Genomic DNA, 19,547 nt, shown 5'->3' on the forward strand with positions numbered 1-19,547 from the left:
GTTCCTCTATCCACATCAGCGCACACGATTGTTGTATTACATGCATAGCATGATAGCAGAAACTAAAACATAAAAAAAAGTTATAAATAATGGAATTAGTTCTAATAGTACTAAACCGATGCAATGCCTCACTTTTTAAGGCTCGGGAACAATGCAGGAATATTCACCCTACTGTGCAATTTGGGGGCTTCGTTTTAGAGGAGGTGTGACATTATACCTGTGCTGCTCTGCAGCCAGAGGGAATCATGTAAGGTCATACAATCCAACCTAAACGTTGGGTGGAAAAGAAAAAAAATTCTCTGACCTTATATTTCAGTCGGACGGAGGGGATCGTCTTCCAGGTCAGCCAGTTTAGTGCCGACTGCTTCTGCTTCTGTTCTGAGCAAAAGAAGCAGTTTGAGTCATTTTAGTTGACAAGATCGAGATTAATTGGCATATTGCATATTGCATACTTCACTTACTGTATATTGATAATTTTATACAGACACACTATACAGGATCATTTGTAACTTTCATATTGGACTCCATCCAACTGGAAATATGTGACATTTTCCTCACAATTTCAGATGTAAATAAATGCATACTGCCAGAAATTAAAGGAGATGGTGCTTTAAAAAAGGAACGCCACAAAAATGGCCAGGAGAGTTTCTTTTAAGTCTAAATATTTTTTCTCTTCATATCCAGATTTGCCTTTGAACGGCATGACTTGGGTCAAATATTTTAACCTCTCACAAGGTTCTCACTATTGTTTGCTGGAGTTTTGGCCTGATTTTTTACACCTGTGAGTTGGACGTCGCTGCAGACAAAGTTATATGCAGCAAAATTGATATTTATTTCTAATAATACATATTTATGTTTAAAGCCTTCTTTGCCCAGGTATAAGATATAAAGCAGGTTTAATGACAGAGTTGCAATAATTTGACTTAGATTTCAATCTAACTACAATTCAAGTTAATTATCAGATATAAACTGAAATGCAAAATTGAATTTTAACTCAACACTTGAATGATAATTTAACTGTATCTCAAATTTTAATTACATATGGAACCTAATTTTTTTTTAAAATGGCCTTACAAAATATGTATCATCAGATCTGTTGTGCATCTAAATGCTTCAAATCTCATAAGTATTATGCACTCCTTATGTTAAAATGGATTAAATATGGCCATTTTCAAATCTGTAGTCAAAGTACTTATGCAAACTTTGCATTTAAATATGACAATTCAGATTTTCTGTAAAAATTGTAAAGTCCTATAAGCACTATTCAAAAAGGACTCTAACAGACATACATACACGTTTAATGTAGAATGAAGAAGCTGATCCTCGACGTTGACACTGGAGTCGGTGATGCTCAAGCCATCATGATTGCCCTCACTGCTCCAGATGTGGAGGTTTTGGGGATTACTGCTGCCACGGCAACACTCCTCTGGAGAACGTCCTCACAAACACCCTGCGTGTCCTGAAAGTCTGCAACAGGCTGGATGTACGATGACACGCAGGTTTTCTTAATCTGGTTTATTGACTTTGCTGGATATTTTTCCAATTACACACCCTGTCCAACAGATTCCAGTTTATAAGGGTTTCTCGAAAGCCTCTGCTGGCCAGAAAACAGCACGCATCAGATTATCATGGGAAAGACGGACTCAGAGACGTCCCAGACCCAGATGCTCCAAGTGTGGAGCTGCTGCAGAAGAAGAAAGCTGCACAGGCGATGCTTAAAATTACAAGGGAAAATCCAGGAGAGGTGGGAAAAATAAGTTTTAACACAGTCACACTTTTTTGTCACCACAGATGCAAAACCGCCTTCAGTAGTTTGCCTCAAGCTCCAGATTTATATGTATCGTGGCTTGCAGGTGATACTTGTGGCTACTGGACCCCTGACTAACCTTACAGTCGCTGTGCAGCTGGACCCTTCCTTCCCCAAAAAACTAAAAGCGCTCTACATCTTGGGAGGAAACACTCAACGTGGGCAGACTTTTTTTTTTTTTTTAAGAAATTCAACTTTGTGAGTCTCTTTTATTTACCCACCTGCTTGATCCACGCTTACAGCTCAGGGTAACACCACTCCATGTGCTGAGTTCAACGTTGTGGCCGATCCTGAAGTGGCTTTCATCGTTACCGCTACACCTGTCCCACCTACATCGCTGCGTGGGAGTTCAGCTGCAAGAGCAGCCTCTCATGGGTGAGACCTAAAACACAAACGCAATTACACATAAATAAGATTTACTGCTTTAATTACCACAAACAGCTCTTAGGCCCTTACACCCTTCTACAATGGCTCTTAATAACTTTGGCTGTAATGATAAAGAACCAACTAACACGCTAAAATACTGATATTAGGGTCAGGTGATCTTATTATTTACTGTAATACTGGTAAAAGAGACAATAAAAAAATTATTTACAACTTCTTCTCTGTCTTTTTTTTTGGCAACTGCATGCCACTGCAGTCGAAACGCCACAAACAGAATATTTTTGCTTTTGTTGATGCTATAATGGAACCAACAGGGAAAAAAATAGCTGACAGTACAGCCAGTTTTTAGGGTTTTCAAAAATCATTCACAAACATTTATAGTTAGAATTGTTACAATAAATAAAAAGGTACCACTCTTTCTGCAGTTTTAGGAACATCTTTCGTATAAAGATTCAGAGTTTGGACAACTGATGTTTTATTTAACCGAGAAGGTTTCAGAGAAGGAAAAGGGAAAAAAAACAATTCTAACCACCTTAACACATCAGATTCTCTCAAAAATTAGAACAAAGGACAAAAATGATTCTATTTAGTCTAGAAGGCATTTAGAAAACTGGAAGAAAAAAAAACAGATGCACAATCTGTAAAAATGTCATTTGCATCACCACAACCAAAGTTAGGCAAGAATACAATTCAAATAAGAATGCAAGATGGTTAAAAGTGTGACAAAAGTCACACCTGGTGGGTTTTAATAAAAAGATGGAAACAACTGAATGCAATTAAAAATTTATTTAAATTATTTTTCAGTCTTTCTGAGACGAGTGGCTGTCCGTAAAGACAGAGACGGCCGCTTTCATCAGGAAGATATCAGATCTTTCAATGAAAGTAAGTTCAGTATAATGCAATGTCTTTACAGCTGTTTGCAGCAGCTGTGTTGTCTTGTTTAATGTGTGCGCAGAAAGCTCATTCAGATGAGTATCAGTCGACGACGGATTCATAACGGAGAGTGAGCATGTGAGCCTCCATCGCTGTCGCTACTTTTTTTTTAAAATCCAAGCTTGGTTAAAAGTGATTCCTCCGGCAGGTGGCAGTGACAGTGGAGCTGAATGGGAAACACACCCGGGGTATGATGGCCGTCATCATGAAAACAGCCGACCTGGAGAAGCTGAAGAAAATGCTGCACAACGCCGTAAAGTAGAAACATCACCATGTAACACGAGGAGAACCTGAAATGAGCTTTTGGGTTTCAATTTACAACACGGTTTAAAGCAAGCATTTTTACAAATCCTTCAGCCAGCATTAAGCTGCAGATAGAGGAAAATTGGATTGGATCTTTTATTTTTCTTGTTTATGTTTTCTTTTTAGGTTAAACTTTAAAATTTAACCCTGTTTTTGAAAACCAGGCAAGTGGTTGCTCTGGATTATATTTTGGCATTAAGACAGTACAACCAGGTGAATGTTTATGTTTTTATCCTCTACTGACAGATTTTTATGAGTTTTAATGAACAGAAAATGTTTTGGAGAATGAAGAACTCTAGTTGCGTAATAAACCTTTGCTATCATATACAGATGTTTTTTGTGTTTTTATGAATACACCTAGTTCCTTGACCATCACCTTTTCTGTGGTTGTAAGATCTAAAAGAATCTAATCAGAGCTTTTAATCTCTGTGCAAATGAGCTTCTATTTATGAGGTAAACGTTGAAATAAATTGTACTCGCACTTCATAGCAACCTAAAGTTGTTTCAAGCTGCAGCCACTGAAACTGAAGCAGCCTGTTAAAACAGGTTTTCTGTCAGTTCCAAACTTTTGGCCAAGACTTTTTGTTATCATAATTAAGATTTGATTCATCTGTGCCAATAGATCTGCTGCCATAAGTACAAATTAGTTCATATTTAGCAGGTGAGCCATTTTTTTCCTTGCATGAACTTGTCAAATTATGATGCGACAGTGCATTTGCAAAGTATTCTCAGGGTCTCAGTTTTTGGACATTTTATGTTAGAGACTATTTCCAAGTGCATCAATTTTTTTTAATTTTTGCATTAAAATCCTGCACAGGATCCTCCATAATGCAAAAGTGAGATAATTTATTGCAAACAACTTAAGTAAAATCCTTCAAGAACCCTTCAGGCAAAGACTCAATTATAACTAAGGAAGTCAGAACAGAGACTTAAACCTCAATCAATTCTTAAAGGTCTAAATTAGTGTTGACATTACAGAGATTTAATCCAATGCAATAAATATCACAAGAAAACATTTTTTTAAATTCCCAGTAGAAGGCTAACACATGCTGAAGAACTACAGGGAAATGTGGGTTTCTCCTCCAAGCACCCAAACTGAGGTAGTTTAATTTAATAAAACCCTTTATTGAAAGTGCTTTGGAATGTACACTTTAAGGAAAAAAGAAAAACCATCTGCATCCCATGTGTCTTAACTTCTTCAAGCAGGATTATCTATGTTTTTTTTTTCCAAACACAACTAGAAACCAAAAAAAAATGTTTCTTCAAAATGAGACCTTTTGGCTTATATTACAACTATATATGTGTATTGTGTATTTAGCAGTCACACAAGGAGGACATTGATAAAAGTCTGGTTTGTCCCATTTTTTTGTCTGGAGCTAGTAGAAACACGTCGCCTTTTACTGGAGTTCAACAGAAGAGCTGACAGAACCAAAAGGAGCTCAGCTCAGACTCAATCAAGACAGAGTCTCAGTTCTCCAAGAGTCAGCCAGAAGTCTCTCTCAGCCACATTCAGCTAGAAACAGAAAGTTTGAGTCTTTTTCTCTTTTTCTTTGTTTTGAGTTCATCTGGAACCAGCTTGCATCCGATTAGAAATTGAAAAGGTTCCTACTGGACTCGGTACTTATAAAACCAGCAGAGACCCTGGGTGAAGTTCCAGCCCAGAGATATAGAGAGGAAGTAGATGAGGCCGAGCAGAGCGAAGGGGTAGAGGAGCACCACAGTGTTCGACAGGAAAGGTAGAGCTGTAAGAAAGAAACAACGGTTAAAAGCACACCTTCACCCAAATTCTACCTTGTGGCAGAAAAAGAAATGTTTTTTTTCCTGCAAGCCAGAATCAATTTGATACGCATAAGTCTCACCGTTGTAGCCCAAGAAGGTGATGTAGAGATAGTAACTGATGGCGATGAGCCACAGAGTGTTCCCAACAAAGTAACCCAGGAACCAGTCTGAGTTTATTACCACGAGATCTGTGAAAAGAAAAAGAAAACATATCCACATAAACAGTTTGTCTGCAGATCCAAACAGTGCAACACAGCAAGAAGGAGACAACATACTCACGGTTGATAAAGAAAAGCTGCAAAAAATGCAGAATGACTAGAAGTGGGTAGAAAGCATTCAGATGAACATCAAATGCATAACCCCACTCGACGTCAAAGTTTCTGCTCGGGTGTTTCAGCAGATATTTGTTGCTGATAAACCTGGAAAAGAAAATTTTATTTTAGCGTGTCTGTCAGAAATCGCTTTGGTATTTTTAATCAGCACAGTAACTCACCACATAAGGGTTGAAATGAGCAGACCAACACCTATGCAGTCGACAAAGACCACCCACAGCAGCAGCTTCAAAGTCTCCACAACTCCCATTTCCAGAACAAGACCAAAACCGATCGTTGATACTGTAAAAACAATAAAATGTGAGGTGACTGTGCTAATTTAAATGCTTAATTTATTAATCAAATACAACAAGTTCAAGTTTACCACACAGCCAGATGCTGAGAAGAACCAGAAATGCGGGATCATCCCTTGCCCACTGGTCCTTTGTTTGTTTCCTGTAGTGGAAGTTGCGGTAGACCCTCTGTGGCGATGTGAACAGGTAAAGCATCTGCCACACGGCGAACTCAAAGTCCATCTGTCTGAAATAGAGCAATCGCCGTAGGTATTTGTAGCGCTTGGCACCTGCTGTGTGACGGGCAGCATCCCTGGAGCTGGGGTCGCCGTTACTTTGTGGCGAGGTAGTCGGCAGCATGGTGCCTGACCACAAATCAGAAAACACAGGTTTAGAAAGACAGCAATCAAAAATCTGAGTGAACAACTATCTCATGCAGGATTCCTCAAGATTCCATTTTCAGGTCACTTTTGTCTTGCAATACTACTCGCATACCAGTTTCACTGTGGACATTCATAATTGAATATCTAATGAACATGTATTTTAATCACATAATTTGAGTTTTAAAGCAGCTTACATAAATCTTGTAGAACATTGAATCTGCAGTATACCTGTATCATGTTTTACAAACCTCTTCCAACAGTACAATTTCATAATACATAACAGCTACATGCATTATACATGTAACTTTAATTGTGACTCAGACACAACTCAAATATTGAAAAATCTATCAAATAAAAACCATTAATAAGGAGCTAAAAACTAAATCAGAGAGGTAGCACGAGCTCCAAGTGCTACATATACAATGCTTGATCAAAACCTAAGAATTGTGCATTTCTTATAATATACATACCACTAAAATCCTTTGTCAACTCTACTGGATCAAAATATACTCATTTACAAGCCCTAAAATATTATACATCGTTTTTATTTTATGTTGTTTGTTAACAAACACTAGCTAACTAGCTTGTTGCTAACAAGTCTGAGAAATAGAGAGGGCCTGTCTAAGTTCTATCTCAAACCGGCACCAGGTTTATATTTTAATCAAGAAAAAATCGTTTCGCAAATGAATAATTACTTACTTTTGGTTTAATTCTCCTCGACAAAAACCCCCCAAACAATTATCCTTCTCGTCTCTGTAGCTGCTTGGAAAACGCTTCCTGGACAGTCGCGAAAGTGCACACGTAGTTACTTCCGGTAAATTTCCCCATTTCATCATGGGAAATGTAGTCTATGAGGTCCAGCCGTTCTACAACCCCTTTTCCGAAGAGTTATTAGTGAAACCTGATAAATAAGAAACGTGTGTTAAAATCTTTCAAGGCCTCATTACAGAGGAACTGTAATGAGGATTTTCAAGCTGAAAATCTAGAAAAAACAAAGAGTTTCGAACACAATTTAGGAGATTTCAGTGCAATACAGTAGATCTCAAAAGCCTACACATCTAAACATATTTTGTTATTTAAAACAGTACGATTAGAAATAATTTAAGAATTTTTACATAATTCATACTTCATAACCACACGTTTCCAAAAAAGGTAATGCAGATCATGAGTGTTGCGCAGGTTGAGAACTAACTTTCTGGAGCAACATGTCAGTTTAAGGTAATTTTGCTAAGTGGCCAAATGAAGTCAAAATTCTGTGATTAAAGTCAGAATTTTGCTAAATAATTAAGCAAATAAAGCATTAAGCAAATAAAATAAATTTTTAAAAATCTCTGAGGACACTGGCTTGGCTGTCTTGATTTTAAAAATGTGATGCACCTTTACCTTTTGGCCAATGGGTGGCAGATATTTACCAAGTACACAACGCTTCTCGATTTTACCATCAAAACCTATAGCAAACAGTTTACACTTTAATGTAAAGCTTAACTTTAATAGTAAAACCATTCATTCAACTTACTACTTACATTACTCACAGAATAAAGTTAGAATATTTGTTTAAAATCTTCTTTCTTTAATCATATGGAGAAGAAAATATTTCAAAAATTCTTAATAATAATAATAATAGTAGTAGTAGTAGTAGTAGTAGTAGTAGTAGTAGTAGTAGTAGTAGTAGTAGTAGTAGTATTAGTAGTAGTAGTAAAACTTATTAAACATAATTCAGATTGTGTCAGTCTTGCATAAAAATTTGAAAGGTAAAGAGACTTTTATTGTGACAATTCAGGCCGTACAGCGGAAGTGAACCGTAGCGTTTCCGTTATCGCCATAGTCGCTTCTCCGGTGAGATAACTAACATCACCGCTGTTCTGGTCGAGAAGGCCAAATAGCAAAAGGTGAGAACGAACAGCACATTTTACATGTATGCAGGTGCAGACAAATATGATGAGCACGCAGAAGACGGGTGAAAAAAGATATTTTGGAGCGCGTTTATTTTGGTTTCGTCCAACAACCCTCACTGTCCGTGTCCTTGAGTACTGTTAGCTAACGTTATTAGCTCCCTGGGAGATTCATGTAACCATCTCATTTAATATTACATAAAACATGTTATTCATTAAGTAGGATTTTTAAAACTTAGACGAACATTAAGTCCGTCCTTACCCCTGCAAATGTCGGAGAAACGTCAGGGAATTCACTTTGGGAGCAAAGACACTTGTTATTGTTGACAGGACCTAACTATTGATCCAGACTAATATTTCCCTATTACCAGCTTCATTAGTCAATATTACTTATTCTACTAATTATTCTTACAGCACAGTCTGTGGTTGTCAGAGACATTTTTAAGCACCTTAAAATGTCTCTGTTCTGCTATTATTATACAAAAGCTTCTTGTCATTGATTATTAATTAATACAATTTCAAGTCTTAACACGTTTACGATAATATTTTGGAAAGAATAAACTGTCCCTTCATTCAAAAAAGTAAAAATTTAATGTATTAATGTCTTTTTTTTCCACACACAAAACTTGGTCTCTTAAAATTTTACTTAAATTCAATGCAAAAGTGAAACAAAGAATGACTAAAGGTATCCCTCTCAATTTTCTTGTTAACCAGCTTCGTCTTCCTGTTTTTAGTTTGATAGTAACACCTGACTCCTGTCTAGCATTAATATTTTACATTCAAATATCTATAATATTTTAGCAACTTCAGAACAAGCTTGCATTTGAGTCAGGAAAAGTCTGAAACCTAGGAAAATGATCTGAATCTCTAGAACTTTATGAAACAAGTCTTCTCTGTCCTCTTTTCACTTGTTAATGCAGTGTATTCTGTTGCATGTCTCAATAAACCTCAGTATTTCGCCTTGCAGGGTCATGTTGCGACTGCCAACAGTTGGTCGAGCTCTTGCCGGGGCTGCAAAGGGCAGCCTGGCTCCTTCCAATCCCGGTAAGATCCAACAACACACTTATTGTTTCAGTTTCATTGCCGAACAGCAAACTTTAAAAAGAAAGAAAAAAAATCTTATTATAAATTGATCACTTTTTTGCAGCATAGCAGTAAATGTCAAATATTTTGTTTCTGTAATTGTTGATCAAGTGAAGCAGTTTTAGCTAATCGTTCATTTTCTTTGTGCATCTTTAGTGCGCTCTGCTGTGCGTGCTGCCAGCAACATGGTGGAAGTGTTTGTGGATGGGAAACCAGTAGAGGTGGAGCCTGGGACCACAGTCCTGCAAGTAAGAATCCTCAGATGGTTTTGATGCAAACTAAAAGAGTTGTGTGTCACGATGCATTTAAGTATTTACTAAATGTTACAACTAATGATTATTTTGAACAACTGAAAGAGATATTCCGATCAGGCCGATTCAGATATCAGCTCTTTCTTGAGGCCTGAATGACTGATTGGTTTTCTTGTCAGGCTTGTGAGAAAGCAGGAATTCAGATCCCGAGGTTCTGCTACCACGAGCGTCTCTCAGTTGCAGGAAACTGCCGGATGTGTCTTGTGGAGATCGAGAAAGCCCCAAAGGTATTTTTACATTGGGCTGAACTTATCTGGTACCACCCTGAGATGGATTATGACAAAGGTTATAACAAAGTGTTTATGCTTGTGGTCTCCAGCCAGTGGCAGCCTGTGCCATGCCCGTCATGAAAGGTTGGAATATTCTCACAAACTCGGAAAAGACACGCAAAGCCAGGTACAGGATTTAGTGACCACGGTGTGATTTTCGCAGTACGATGCTTTTAGGATTTAGAAGACGGCAAATAAACTTTGTGAATGTGTGCTATTAGAGAGGGTGTGATGGAGTTCCTGCTGGCAAACCACCCACTGGACTGCCCCATTTGTGATCAGGGTGGAGAGTGTGACCTGCAGGTAAGCTTGACTCTGTCCACAAGAAAGACTTTAATAGGATCTTTAGCCGTAGATGCTGGAAAAGTGAAATCTGTTTTCAGGACCAGTCCATGCAGTTCGGCTCAGATCGCAGCCGTTTCACAGAAGGAAAGAGAGCAGTGGAGGACAAAAACATTGGACCGCTCATCAAGACCATCATGACCCGCTGCATCCAGTGCACACGCTGCGTCCGGTGAGTGAACCATGCATGCGTCTGGCTAGCAACAGCTTATTGGCAAGGATTCAATCATTGTTTTTCTGAATTGTTTTCCAGTTTTGCCAGCGAGATCGCTGGAGTGGAAGACCTGGGAACGACAGGAAGAGGAAACGAGCTGCAGATCGGGACATATGTGGAGAAGATGTTTATGTCAGAGCTGTCTGGGAACATCATAGACATCTGTCCTGTCGGGGCGTTGACCTCCAAACCCTACGCTTTCACCGCCAGACCCTGGGAGACGAGGTAGAACAGGGTTTAGTGCTCCTTTATGACCATGCAAAACAGAACATTTCTGTTAATTTCCATCGTTCTTGCAGGAAAACTGAGTCAATTGACGTGTTGGACTCTGTGGGCTGCAACATCGTGGTGAGCACAAGAGGAGGTGAGGTGATGAGGGTGATGCCCAGGCTGCATGAAGACATTAATGAAGAATGGATCTCTGATAAAACCAGGTGATGCATCAATACCCCAAAACAGGAACTTGTCCCCCTCCCACAGATGTTTAATCAATTGATTAAACGTGTTCGCAGGTTTGCTTACGATGGGCTGAAGAGGCAGAGGCTGACCCAACCAATGGTGAAGGACAATTCAGGTCAGCTGACACCAACCACCTGGGAGGATGCTCTCACTCGTGTTGCTGGAGCTGTAAGTTTATCACAGCTGCTTTACAGGTTTCTGTTTAGCTACATGTTCTAATTTGATGTTGTTACCTGTGCAGCTCCAGAGCGTTCAGGGGAGCGAGGTGGCGGCCATCGTAGGAGGGATGGCAGACGCCGAAGCTCTGGTTTCACTCAAAGATCTCCTCAACAGACTCGACTCTGAGAGCCTCTGCACCGAGGAGGTCTTCCCCATGGCAGGAGCGGGGTGAGGAAGGCTCTGCTTCCCTTTCACTTCACATTATTCCTAATATCGAACAGCGCTGAATCGTTACTCTCTCTTCAGCACCGACTTCCGCTCCAATTACCTGCTGAACTCCCGCATCGCCGGCATCGAAGAGTGTGATCTTCTGCTGCTTGTGGGAACAAACCCTCGCTATGAGGCTCCGCTGTTCAACGCCAGAATCCGCAAAAGGTAAGACAGACCAGGGAGAAACGTGTGGAAAAGTTTACACATGATTGTATGGGTGCTTAAAGTCCTTTTAAAATGCTTTTCAAGGTTTGGAAAGTGATTAATTTCTGCCTCAAGTCCTTAAAAGTGCTTGGCATAATACTTGCATGACTTTCTTCTTTCTTGTATGCAGCTGGCTTCACAATGAGCTGCGTGTTGCCTTGGTGGGCCACCAGGTTGATCTGACTTATACATATGAGCACCTGGGACAGGAGATTTCAGTCCTGAAGGAGCTGGCCAATGGCACGCATCCGTTCTGTCAGGTGACTGGCACACAAACTCGCTCGGATCATTGTGGACATCTCATATCCCTGGTCTATACAGGTTCTCCTTTCCTCATCGTCTGCAGGTCCTCGCAGCTGCAACACATCCGGCGGTGGTTGTGGGAAGCAGTGCACTGCAGAGAGAAGACGGTGCTGCGATCCTGAGCGCCGTCTCCACCATCGCTCAAAACGCCAGGGCCAGCAGCGGGGTGGAGGATGGCTGGAAGGTCCTCAATGTCCTGCACAGGTGCGGCTTTGCAAAGCTCTAGATCAGTGTGGAATGAAGAACATGAGGTTGTAAGTGTTGCTTTTTGTGCAGAGTGGCCAGTCAGGTGGCTGCCTTAGATCTAGGCTACAAGGCCGGTGTTGACACAATCAGGAAGAATCCACCTAAAGTCCTGTTCCTGCTCGGAGCTGATGCTGGCTGCATCACTAGAGCCGACCTGCCGAAGGACTGCCTCATCATCTACCAGGGTATGCACACCGCAAATATTTCAGCCATTCCTGGATATTTAAGATGAATTTTCACTCCTCCAGGCCATCATGGGGACGTGGGAGCTCCTATGGCAGACATCATCCTACCTGGTGCAGCGTACACGGAGAAAAACGGTACCTATGTCAACACTGAGGGCCGCAGCCAGCACACCAAGCTGGCTGTCACTCCCCCTGGCATGGCCAGAGACGACTGGAAAATCATCAGAGCTGTATCTGAGGTCAGCATCAGTCCACTATCGTTGCTCAGAAGTTGTTTAGCGACAATTTTATGAGCGTTTGTTGTGATTGCAGTTGGCGGGTGTGACGCTGCCCTATGAGTCACTGGAAGAGGTCCGGTCCAGGCTGGCAGAAGTCTCTCCCAACCTGGTCCGTTATGATGATGTCGAGGAGGCGAACTACTTCAAACAGGCCAATGAACTCTCAAAGGTTGGAAATGATTCTTCCTCTTCTTCCTGCCATTCTTGCTCTCCGACATAAACGTTTTCCTAATTTTTCTCTTTATTCCCAGACTGTAAATCAGGACTTCATTGCAGCTCCTCTGGTGCCACCTCAGATCACCGCTAAAGACTTCTATATGACCGGTAATTTCAATGAATTAGTAAAACACAACAAAATGAAAAGATGTGCCAAACCAAATATGATTCTTCCTCGTTCAGACTCCATCAGCAGAGCTTCCCAAACCATGGCCAAGTGTGTTAAAGCTCTCACAGAAGGAGCCGCTGCGGTCGACGAGCCATCCGTCTGCTGAACTCCTCCATCTGCCCTGAAACACAAGTCTCTGTTCTATAATTTAAAACTTTTCCTTGTTGTATACATTACATTGTTTTCACTCATTGTGAAGCGGCTTTATTCGATAATGCTGAGAAATATAAATAAAATCTTAAGGATGCCTTTATTCAGTCTGCAGTGTTCATTTATTATAATGCATCTTCATAACCAACCAATCATTTATATAGCACTCTACACAACCGCAATGAAGAAGACCAAATTGCTTTACAGAGCAAAATAACATAAAACAACAGATAAATACAAAAAAACAGTGCAGAACTAAACATAATTTGTCTCTTCATTACAGAATGCAAACTGGACACTACTGACCTTTAACAGCAATATAACCTGCAAGGACCTTTCTTCCAGGCATTTAATTGTCTACAAACAAATATTGTTACTAGTTACAATCCAACCACTGTCTTAGCACGTAGAGTTGTCAGTTGCGGTTCTGCCACAGGACAATTTGCCCCTGGGCAAGTCACTCAAACCTTTAAATGTATCTGTTTATGAACATGTGCGTGCGATGGGATGAATAAAGCTCTTGATTGACTGCAGTGGTGTAGAAATTAAAGGTATCTGTTGATAGATATTGATATTTATCTACAGTGTTGTGATGCTGCGCTACAGCAGGCGCCAAAATGCTGAAACATGATGGTCAATAACAAGCATGGCACTGATCAAACGCCCTCAGATATTTAAGTAATAATAATAATGAGATAAGCACTTTCCTGTTGCTTGCACATTCAAAATAGCAAAAGCTCGATATTATATGAGACAATGTGTCTGCATGGTTCTAATTCACTGCAAAGGTGTACATGTTTCTTTAATGGAACCAAAATAAAATTTGTGTTTGGACTTGGATCCTGTTTCTTTGGATAAATTGCTCCTGTCATATCCTGTCCACAGAGAAAGACCTGTTATAACCAAACACAAGTGCAGAGTCACACAGGCACCCTGCAGGACAGAAGACAGTCGCATCTGTGTAGTGTCTCAGACTGGGAGGCAAGCTGATTTCTGTTTTCCTTTTACTCCCCTAGATAGTTTGGTTGGTTTTTTTTTTCCGCTTTGATTTCTTGTAAGTTCATAACATTAGTCTGCAAATATTGACTCAATCAACTCGGTTTGTTAAATTCTGAAAGGTAGTGTGTAACTCAATTTTGCTTCCAATTTAGGGACTTTCTTGGATGAAAAGGGTGTGTACAAATTGGAAAGAATGGTTCCTGTTAAGCTCCTCATTCTGGGAGCTCAGAACACTGGAAAAACAGGTAAAGTGGACAACTTAAAACTTCAAGAGGGAACGGAAAGCAGACCACTGCACAATAATGCACTACTTTGTGTTGATGCAAACAGAAAATACCAATAGATAAATTGGTAATCTCTAACTGCGTTTCTTTGTGAGAACTTAAGCAATTTTTTTATGCTAGCTTGCTCTGCTTTGCACTGCTTTACAGTTTCTTACTCCTCAATTTGTTGATTTGCAAGAGTTTTATTTAAAATTTGCAGGATTTTGCATCAATTTAATGCTTTCTGTGTTCTTAAGCCTGACTCAATAGGATTATCTCTCAGAAGCATTGCCTTACGTGTGAAATTTCTTTTGTAAGTCAGCATGTGTTGTGTTGTGGGTTAGACACTTTGCAGTGATCGTGTCTGTTTTGTATCTCCAGCACTGTGTGTTCGGTTTATAACGAAGCGTTTTATTGGCGAATATGACCATAAGAAGGGTGAGATTCCAGTAAATATTATTCCATTTCTGACATGGAGCGTACAGTAATGACTAAGGTATTTCTGCAGAGGTGACATACAGATGTAGTCGGATGGTGGACCAGGAAACTGTTGATCTGGAGATCTTGGACTTACCTTGTAAGGTAGGTTTTAAATTTTATTTGTCAAAAGTAACAATGCATCTATTGGAAAGTGGTACTGATTTAATGATAAACCAAGCAAATTATTTCTACAACTATTCCTACCTTGAATACAAAGGCAGTATATTAACATTTAAGCAAAAGATGTTATTTCCAAGTCAGTTTGGAGGCTAGTTTAGTGCTTAGCAAGTCTCCAAATTATAAATAAAGCAAACTTACTTTCACCAGCCTCTAAATCTCACAGAATAATGGTAAAAAAAATAAAAAAAACTAACTAAAGAAATAAATGTGTGAATTGTATTTATAAATCTAGCTTCTTACTTTCTCCTAGCATTTGTGTGAAACTAAGCTAAGCACTATTCAGCTCAGAAAGCTTTTTTGACTATGTATCTCTGAACTAAGGCTTACATATAATGCTAATAATGGCTTAATTGTAGTATTTTATGACTCATTCTGCTCTAGAGCTCTGTGGCTTCTATTGAGTCCTCCATTCGCTGGGCTGACGGTTTCCTACTGCTCTACTCTATCACTCAGCGCTCTGGCTTCCTGGAAATCCCTCGACTTAAAACGCTCATCGACAAAACCAAGCAAAGTCTCGGTAACAATTACCATCTTCACTACATGGAGTCGTTCGAGTTACTCTACTTGCCCTAATTTTAGATAAAGTCTCTTCAAGGATCCTTGAACACATGCAGCTGAACCTTTGACCTCTCTGTGTTCATTATGTTGCCCTCCAGAGACAGTTTGTTCTCTGGTTGACATCTGTCTTTTGTCACCTACACACATGAGCAGCTGGAGCTAACTCACATTCCTTGTTTGGTAGTCCATCCTGTGCTCAGTAGGCAGACTGCATGCCAAGGCATCATCCTGCTCACTGCTGTTTTAATGCCATTTTATTGTGTGTCAGTTTTTCCTACAGTGCTGGTAGCCAATAAGGCAGATCTGGAAGTCGGCAGGAAGGTGACAACAGAGGAGGGACAGAGACTTGCCAAAGATTTAGGGTTTTGTATACTTATGTTTGTGCAACTGCTCTTTAGAAATGTAACATTTTAATTTGTTTCCCTGCTGATTTTATTTCTGTGTCTCATGTGCAGATGTGGCTTCAGAGAGCTGTCAGTAGCAGAGGCAGTTTTATCAGTGGAAGCAGCAATTTTCCAACTCATCAGGTCTGTTTTTGCATTTTTGTATTTTTTTTTAACACAAACTGCTAAAACATTTTAATTTTACACTTTATCAGTCATGCACATTACATAGTTAGATCAAAATACATCACTGATTTTGAAATTTTATGCAGCCCTTGTGGTTTTTAGCTTTTTAAAAAATTTTATTTTGTGTTTAAATAATGTAAAATATATTCTGAATGTCACTTAAATGCTTGGTCTACATAAAACTGCAGACATTTTTGGTCTACACTTTATCTACTTGTCATTGACATGAATTTAAATATTGTTGGTCTATTTCTGTATTAGTTTTGTTTTGTTTTATTTTCTTAAGCTTTGTTGGTTAGCTTAGTTTTCTTTTTAGCATGGTATGTTTTTTGTTTTACTTGTGTATGGAAAAGATATAAATGACCAAAATAAATAATGAAAATAAAATGTAAAAAAAATCAAAATAAATTGATGAGGCTTGACCTTAAACCAGACACTTACGCTGTCAAATGTAAAAATCTTATTGCCAGACATTGTTAGGTTTGGAAGGTTTTTCTTTAATAAATAAACATACATTTATAATCCAGATTAATCTTTATTCTGTCTCAGACTTTAAAAGATTTTGCTTGTTTGGGGGAGCTAAGAAACAGTTTAATTTTCTTATGTCTCTAGCCTCCCCTGGCGTTGCTCCTATGTTGTTTCATGTGCCACAGGCTGACGTTGGATCAGCAGCGCCCCCTACCTGACAGGCGCTCCTACATGCTGACAGTGCGCCATGCTTTGACCAGGAAGCTGACGCGCTCAAAGACAATGCAGTGGTGACAGCGGCAAGCTATTCAGCCGGGATCTAACTTTTAAGTGATTTTATCTGGAGATATTCTATAAATAAAAACTAAATTAGCAAATTTGTATTTCTTTAAGGATAAAAATTAACTACGTTTCTTCTGTTGGTCTTTTCTTTTAGTATTTTCTTGCATAGATTTACTTGTATTGTTATGTAATTGTTCCACCAATAGAGGGAAGCAAAGTCAACTTTTCTCCCCAACTTACCTTTCAGATTCTTTTGGTGTGGAGGGACTTGTCTGACCCGACTCTAACCCTCTAAATAATTTTTCTTAGCAAAATTTAAGATTTTATAGAAATAACGCCAGAATAAAAGAAAACTTTAAAATCAGATGGCTAATTCTTGGACATAAATGATGATGATCTTGCTCTATGATGCAAATCTCATCATCTCAATACCACTCATTTATAAAGAAGCACAAGAAACTCAAAACACATGCAGTGAACCTGTTGTTAGAGTTCAGCAGTGGGACTGTGAGGAAAACAGCTGCATGAACAGTGCAGATGATGATGTAAGAGCATGTAAAGAATGAAGCTGGCTTTCATTACCGACCTGGCACTGCTCGACAGCGTCCCTGCATTTCCCCCGCAAGCTTCTCGCCCTTCTTTGAACTTCTGAACTTCACGATCACAGCGAGGCATCTGAAGGGCGAGACAAGAAAGGGGAAGACGGTGAACGGCAGAAAATGAGGCAAATCCTGACGAGGAAACAAAAAAAGAAGGAAAAAAAAAATCGGGGTTTCTTTGTCAAAGTTTGGTCTTTTTTTATTGGAACCACAATGAGTGAGCAGTCTCTAACTATTTGTTATAGAAAATTGGAGGTGTGCTCACCCGCGGCTCTACAAATTTGTCCACCCCCATGACCATTTATTATACGTCAGTCACTCCACCCTGTTGCCACCAAACCAACAAACCACAAGGCCCTTTGGTTGTATATATAAACACATATGTTAAAACTATGCAGAAAGTTGCAGATTTAAACTTTCAGCTTGATTGATATATCCATACACTGAAGCATATGAAGTCTGTACTTGGTCAGGGCTCTTTTTGAGTGAACTACTGCACTGGTGTGGCATTTAGGCAGTCTATAACTTTAATCCAGTCACATTTTTTTCTTACACTAAATTTTCTAACAAATACAGTCTTTCTATTTTAATAGAAAATTAAGGAAAGCATTTGGTTTTCCTCGTCATGTGGCTTTAAAGCAGAGAGGACGCTGATTGTTCCCATTCTAATCAGTTCTTTTATGATAACAGCAAATATCAAAGCATCAATTTACATTCAGTGCCATGAAAGGGTGTGACAGTGAATCTACTAAAGCCAGTTAACAAGGTCAGCTGCATTAATGGTAATTGAGAGAGCGTCTCACAATCCGCACATCCTCCACCTCGGAGTAGTTTTCAGTTGCGGTGCAACAAACCTGAACGGATTAGAGGAGCAGTGAGAACAAGCGAGAGGGAAGAGAAGGATGTCGATCAACGAGAGGTGATGACATCAGGGCAGTCACCAGGGAGACAAAAGGTCAGGACCCCCAAGTCAGCTATTTTTTTTGGCTCAGAATAGAAGATGAGTCATGCCCGCATCATCACACAGACAGCCAATCAGGAGCGGAGGATCAGAGCAAGCGTCAGAAAATGAACATCCAATCATTAATTGTTAGACTTAGATTCAAATAAAAGTCTTGAAACAGTGAATAAAGTAGGTAAAATAGGAATTTAACATTTATTTTAGCAAATATATTTCTAAAGCAGAAATTCAGATTGAATTCAAGCATTGAGCAGAAAGCTTAACATGTTGACCTGGACATTTTCATTTTAACATCTGTTTTTAAGTTACTTTACTTTAGTTTTTTTTTAGTTGAATGTTGTGCAGCATGAGTTGTTGGAAATGAGCTACACAAATAAAGTTGGCATAAAGACAAGATGCTTCAAATTTGTGTGGAAAGCCCCAAAATCAGCTTAAATCTGTAAACAAATAGGATTATTTTATAAGGAACTCCTTTAATTTAATGATATGGGTAACAAATACCTACATATTTCATTAATCTGTTGTAAATTCTTTATGGAAAAAACATTTAATTCACTAAAATGACAAAATTATACCTAAATAGCTACGAAATATATGTATACATTTTAGCTTCTGTGTATTTTCTCAAGTTGTCTTTCTTTAAAGTTAAAATTTGTTTAAAGATCGAATAATGTTCTGAAGTTCTTGACACAGATTCATGAGAAATTTGTTCAAAGGATGATTTAAAATGCTGCTGAAAGAATTCTGCAAACAGAAAAGCTCTAAGTGCCTGGTTTAGGTTTAAGCCCTTTCATCAGCCTCCTGTCACACATCTGGTTTCCTAAGAACAGCTGTAAAAACTCACCTCCAACCAGCAAAAAGGAAAATTTACTGCATAGGTGATTTATCAACTGAACATACTTCAGAACAAGAATGAACTAGGAGATGATCCTGAAATCTCAGATATTTAGATTCATTTTTCTATTCAGAGGATAACCAGAAATGGGACCGATTCAGGCATAAATAGGTCATATTTCATGGGTCGGGGAATGGTGAAAAACAGTTTTCAATCAGTAAAAGACGACTTCAATGAGCATCTTTTCCAGGAAGGATCAGAAAACCTGATAAAATGGTCATAATCTGAGAAGTATGTGGCTGAGAAAACTCATCTATGCCTGTTGTTACTCCATCATAACAACCTCAGGATTTATTAGGTTCCCCTGCAGATTGCTAAAGGTCACTTCGGTTATACAACACCGAGGTGTG

The 19,547-nt window shown here is 39.2% G+C and overlaps 5 protein-coding genes across 6 annotated transcripts in view; 3 read left to right on the top strand and 2 right to left on the bottom strand.

Moving 5' to 3' along the window:
* arhgef7b (Rho guanine nucleotide exchange factor (GEF) 7b) overlaps positions 1 to 17,419 on the bottom strand; it is a 51,278-nt gene extending 33,859 nt beyond the window's left edge. The window contains exons 1-4 of one of the 2 annotated variants that reach the window (XM_044109198.1): positions 17,329 to 17,419; positions 2,029 to 2,189; positions 1,294 to 1,477; positions 305 to 378 (exon numbers count right to left, since the gene is read on the bottom strand). The gene's annotated coding sequence lies outside the window, so the exon portion shown is untranslated. Of the gene's footprint in view, positions 1 to 304; positions 379 to 1,293; positions 1,478 to 2,028; positions 2,190 to 17,328 lie in introns of those variants that run through there. The other variant, XM_044109199.1, reaches the window with a different exon arrangement.
* On the top strand, positions 1,300 to 4,654 carry LOC122826879 (probable uridine nucleosidase 2). Its single transcript, XM_044109228.1, is given in 9 exon segments — positions 1,300 to 1,401; positions 1,404 to 1,483; positions 1,564 to 1,587; positions 1,589 to 1,744; positions 1,854 to 1,965; positions 2,050 to 2,115; positions 2,118 to 2,182; positions 2,996 to 3,202; positions 3,273 to 4,654. Coding segments are annotated over 9 exon segments (918 nt in total). The 5' UTR covers positions 1,300 to 1,307; the 3' UTR covers positions 3,387 to 4,654.
* Positions 4,657 to 17,414, bottom strand: unc50 (unc-50 homolog (C. elegans)). The gene is made up of 7 exons (XM_044109226.1): positions 17,329 to 17,414; positions 6,893 to 7,094; positions 5,903 to 6,175; positions 5,700 to 5,820; positions 5,486 to 5,625; positions 5,287 to 5,394; positions 4,657 to 5,169 (listed from the first exon to the last, which is right to left on the bottom strand). Exons 3-7 carry the CDS (start codon positions 6,168 to 6,170, stop codon positions 5,033 to 5,035), a joined length of 774 nt encoding a protein of 257 aa, XP_043965161.1. The 5' UTR covers positions 6,171 to 6,175; positions 6,893 to 7,094; positions 17,329 to 17,414; the 3' UTR covers positions 4,657 to 5,032.
* Positions 7,968 to 13,046, top strand: ndufs1 (NADH:ubiquinone oxidoreductase core subunit S1). The gene is made up of 19 exons (XM_044109200.1): positions 7,968 to 8,082; positions 9,053 to 9,129; positions 9,325 to 9,416; positions 9,599 to 9,706; positions 9,799 to 9,875; positions 9,970 to 10,051; positions 10,132 to 10,262; positions 10,344 to 10,529; positions 10,604 to 10,738; positions 10,817 to 10,931; positions 11,005 to 11,150; positions 11,229 to 11,357; positions 11,527 to 11,656; positions 11,743 to 11,903; positions 11,976 to 12,130; positions 12,194 to 12,369; positions 12,443 to 12,577; positions 12,660 to 12,732; positions 12,808 to 13,046. The coding sequence occupies exons 2-19, from the start codon at positions 9,057 to 9,059 to the stop codon at positions 12,897 to 12,899; spliced, it is 2,196 nt and encodes a 731-aa protein (XP_043965135.1). The 5' UTR covers positions 7,968 to 8,082; positions 9,053 to 9,056; the 3' UTR covers positions 12,900 to 13,046.
* On the top strand, positions 13,139 to 16,823 carry zgc:110699 (uncharacterized protein LOC325371 homolog). The gene is made up of 8 exons (XM_044109227.1): positions 13,139 to 13,924; positions 14,095 to 14,187; positions 14,587 to 14,643; positions 14,714 to 14,787; positions 15,247 to 15,382; positions 15,692 to 15,785; positions 15,879 to 15,950; positions 16,646 to 16,823. The coding sequence occupies exons 2-8, from the start codon at positions 14,136 to 14,138 to the stop codon at positions 16,752 to 16,754; spliced, it is 594 nt and encodes a 197-aa protein (XP_043965162.1). The 5' UTR covers positions 13,139 to 13,924; positions 14,095 to 14,135; the 3' UTR covers positions 16,755 to 16,823.
* Positions 17,420 to 19,547: the final 2,128 nt, after the last annotated feature.

This window comes from Gambusia affinis, linkage group LG24 (genome assembly GCF_019740435.1).
Source record: "Gambusia affinis linkage group LG24, SWU_Gaff_1.0, whole genome shotgun sequence".
Lineage (NCBI taxonomy): Eukaryota > Metazoa > Chordata > Actinopteri > Cyprinodontiformes > Poeciliidae > Gambusia > Gambusia affinis.

What these genes read in the sequence shown, in the direction of transcription:
- unc50 (XM_044109226.1), bottom strand. Translation starts at nt 6,170, where the DNA reads ATGCTGCCGACTACCTCGCCACAAAGTAACGGCGACCCCAGCTCCAGG. An exon ending in TCTCAGCATCTGGCTGTGTG is followed by an intron (nt 5,821 to 5,902) that starts GTAAACTTGAAC and finishes TTGTTTTTACAG; the next exon opens with TATCAACGATCGGTTTTGGT. An exon ending in CTCATTTCAACCCTTATGTG is followed by an intron (nt 5,626 to 5,699) that starts GTGAGTTACTGT and finishes TTTCTTTTCCAG; the next exon opens with GTTTATCAGCAACAAATATC.
- zgc:110699 (XM_044109227.1), top strand. Translation starts at nt 14,136, where the DNA reads ATGGTTCCTGTTAAGCTCCTCATTCTGGGAGCTCAGAACACTGGAAAA. An exon ending in TCTTGGACTTACCTTGTAAG is followed by an intron (nt 14,788 to 15,246) that starts GTAGGTTTTAAA and finishes ATTCTGCTCTAG; the next exon opens with AGCTCTGTGGCTTCTATTGA. An exon ending in AGACTTGCCAAAGATTTAGG is followed by an intron (nt 15,786 to 15,878) that starts GTTTTGTATACT and finishes TCTCATGTGCAG; the next exon opens with ATGTGGCTTCAGAGAGCTGT.
- ndufs1 (XM_044109200.1), top strand. Translation starts at nt 9,057, where the DNA reads ATGTTGCGACTGCCAACAGTTGGTCGAGCTCTTGCCGGGGCTGCAAAG. An exon ending in CCTGGCTCCTTCCAATCCCG is followed by an intron (nt 9,130 to 9,324) that starts GTAAGATCCAAC and finishes GTGCATCTTTAG; the next exon opens with TGCGCTCTGCTGTGCGTGCT. An exon ending in AGATCGAGAAAGCCCCAAAG is followed by an intron (nt 9,707 to 9,798) that starts GTATTTTTACAT and finishes TGTGGTCTCCAG; the next exon opens with CCAGTGGCAGCCTGTGCCAT.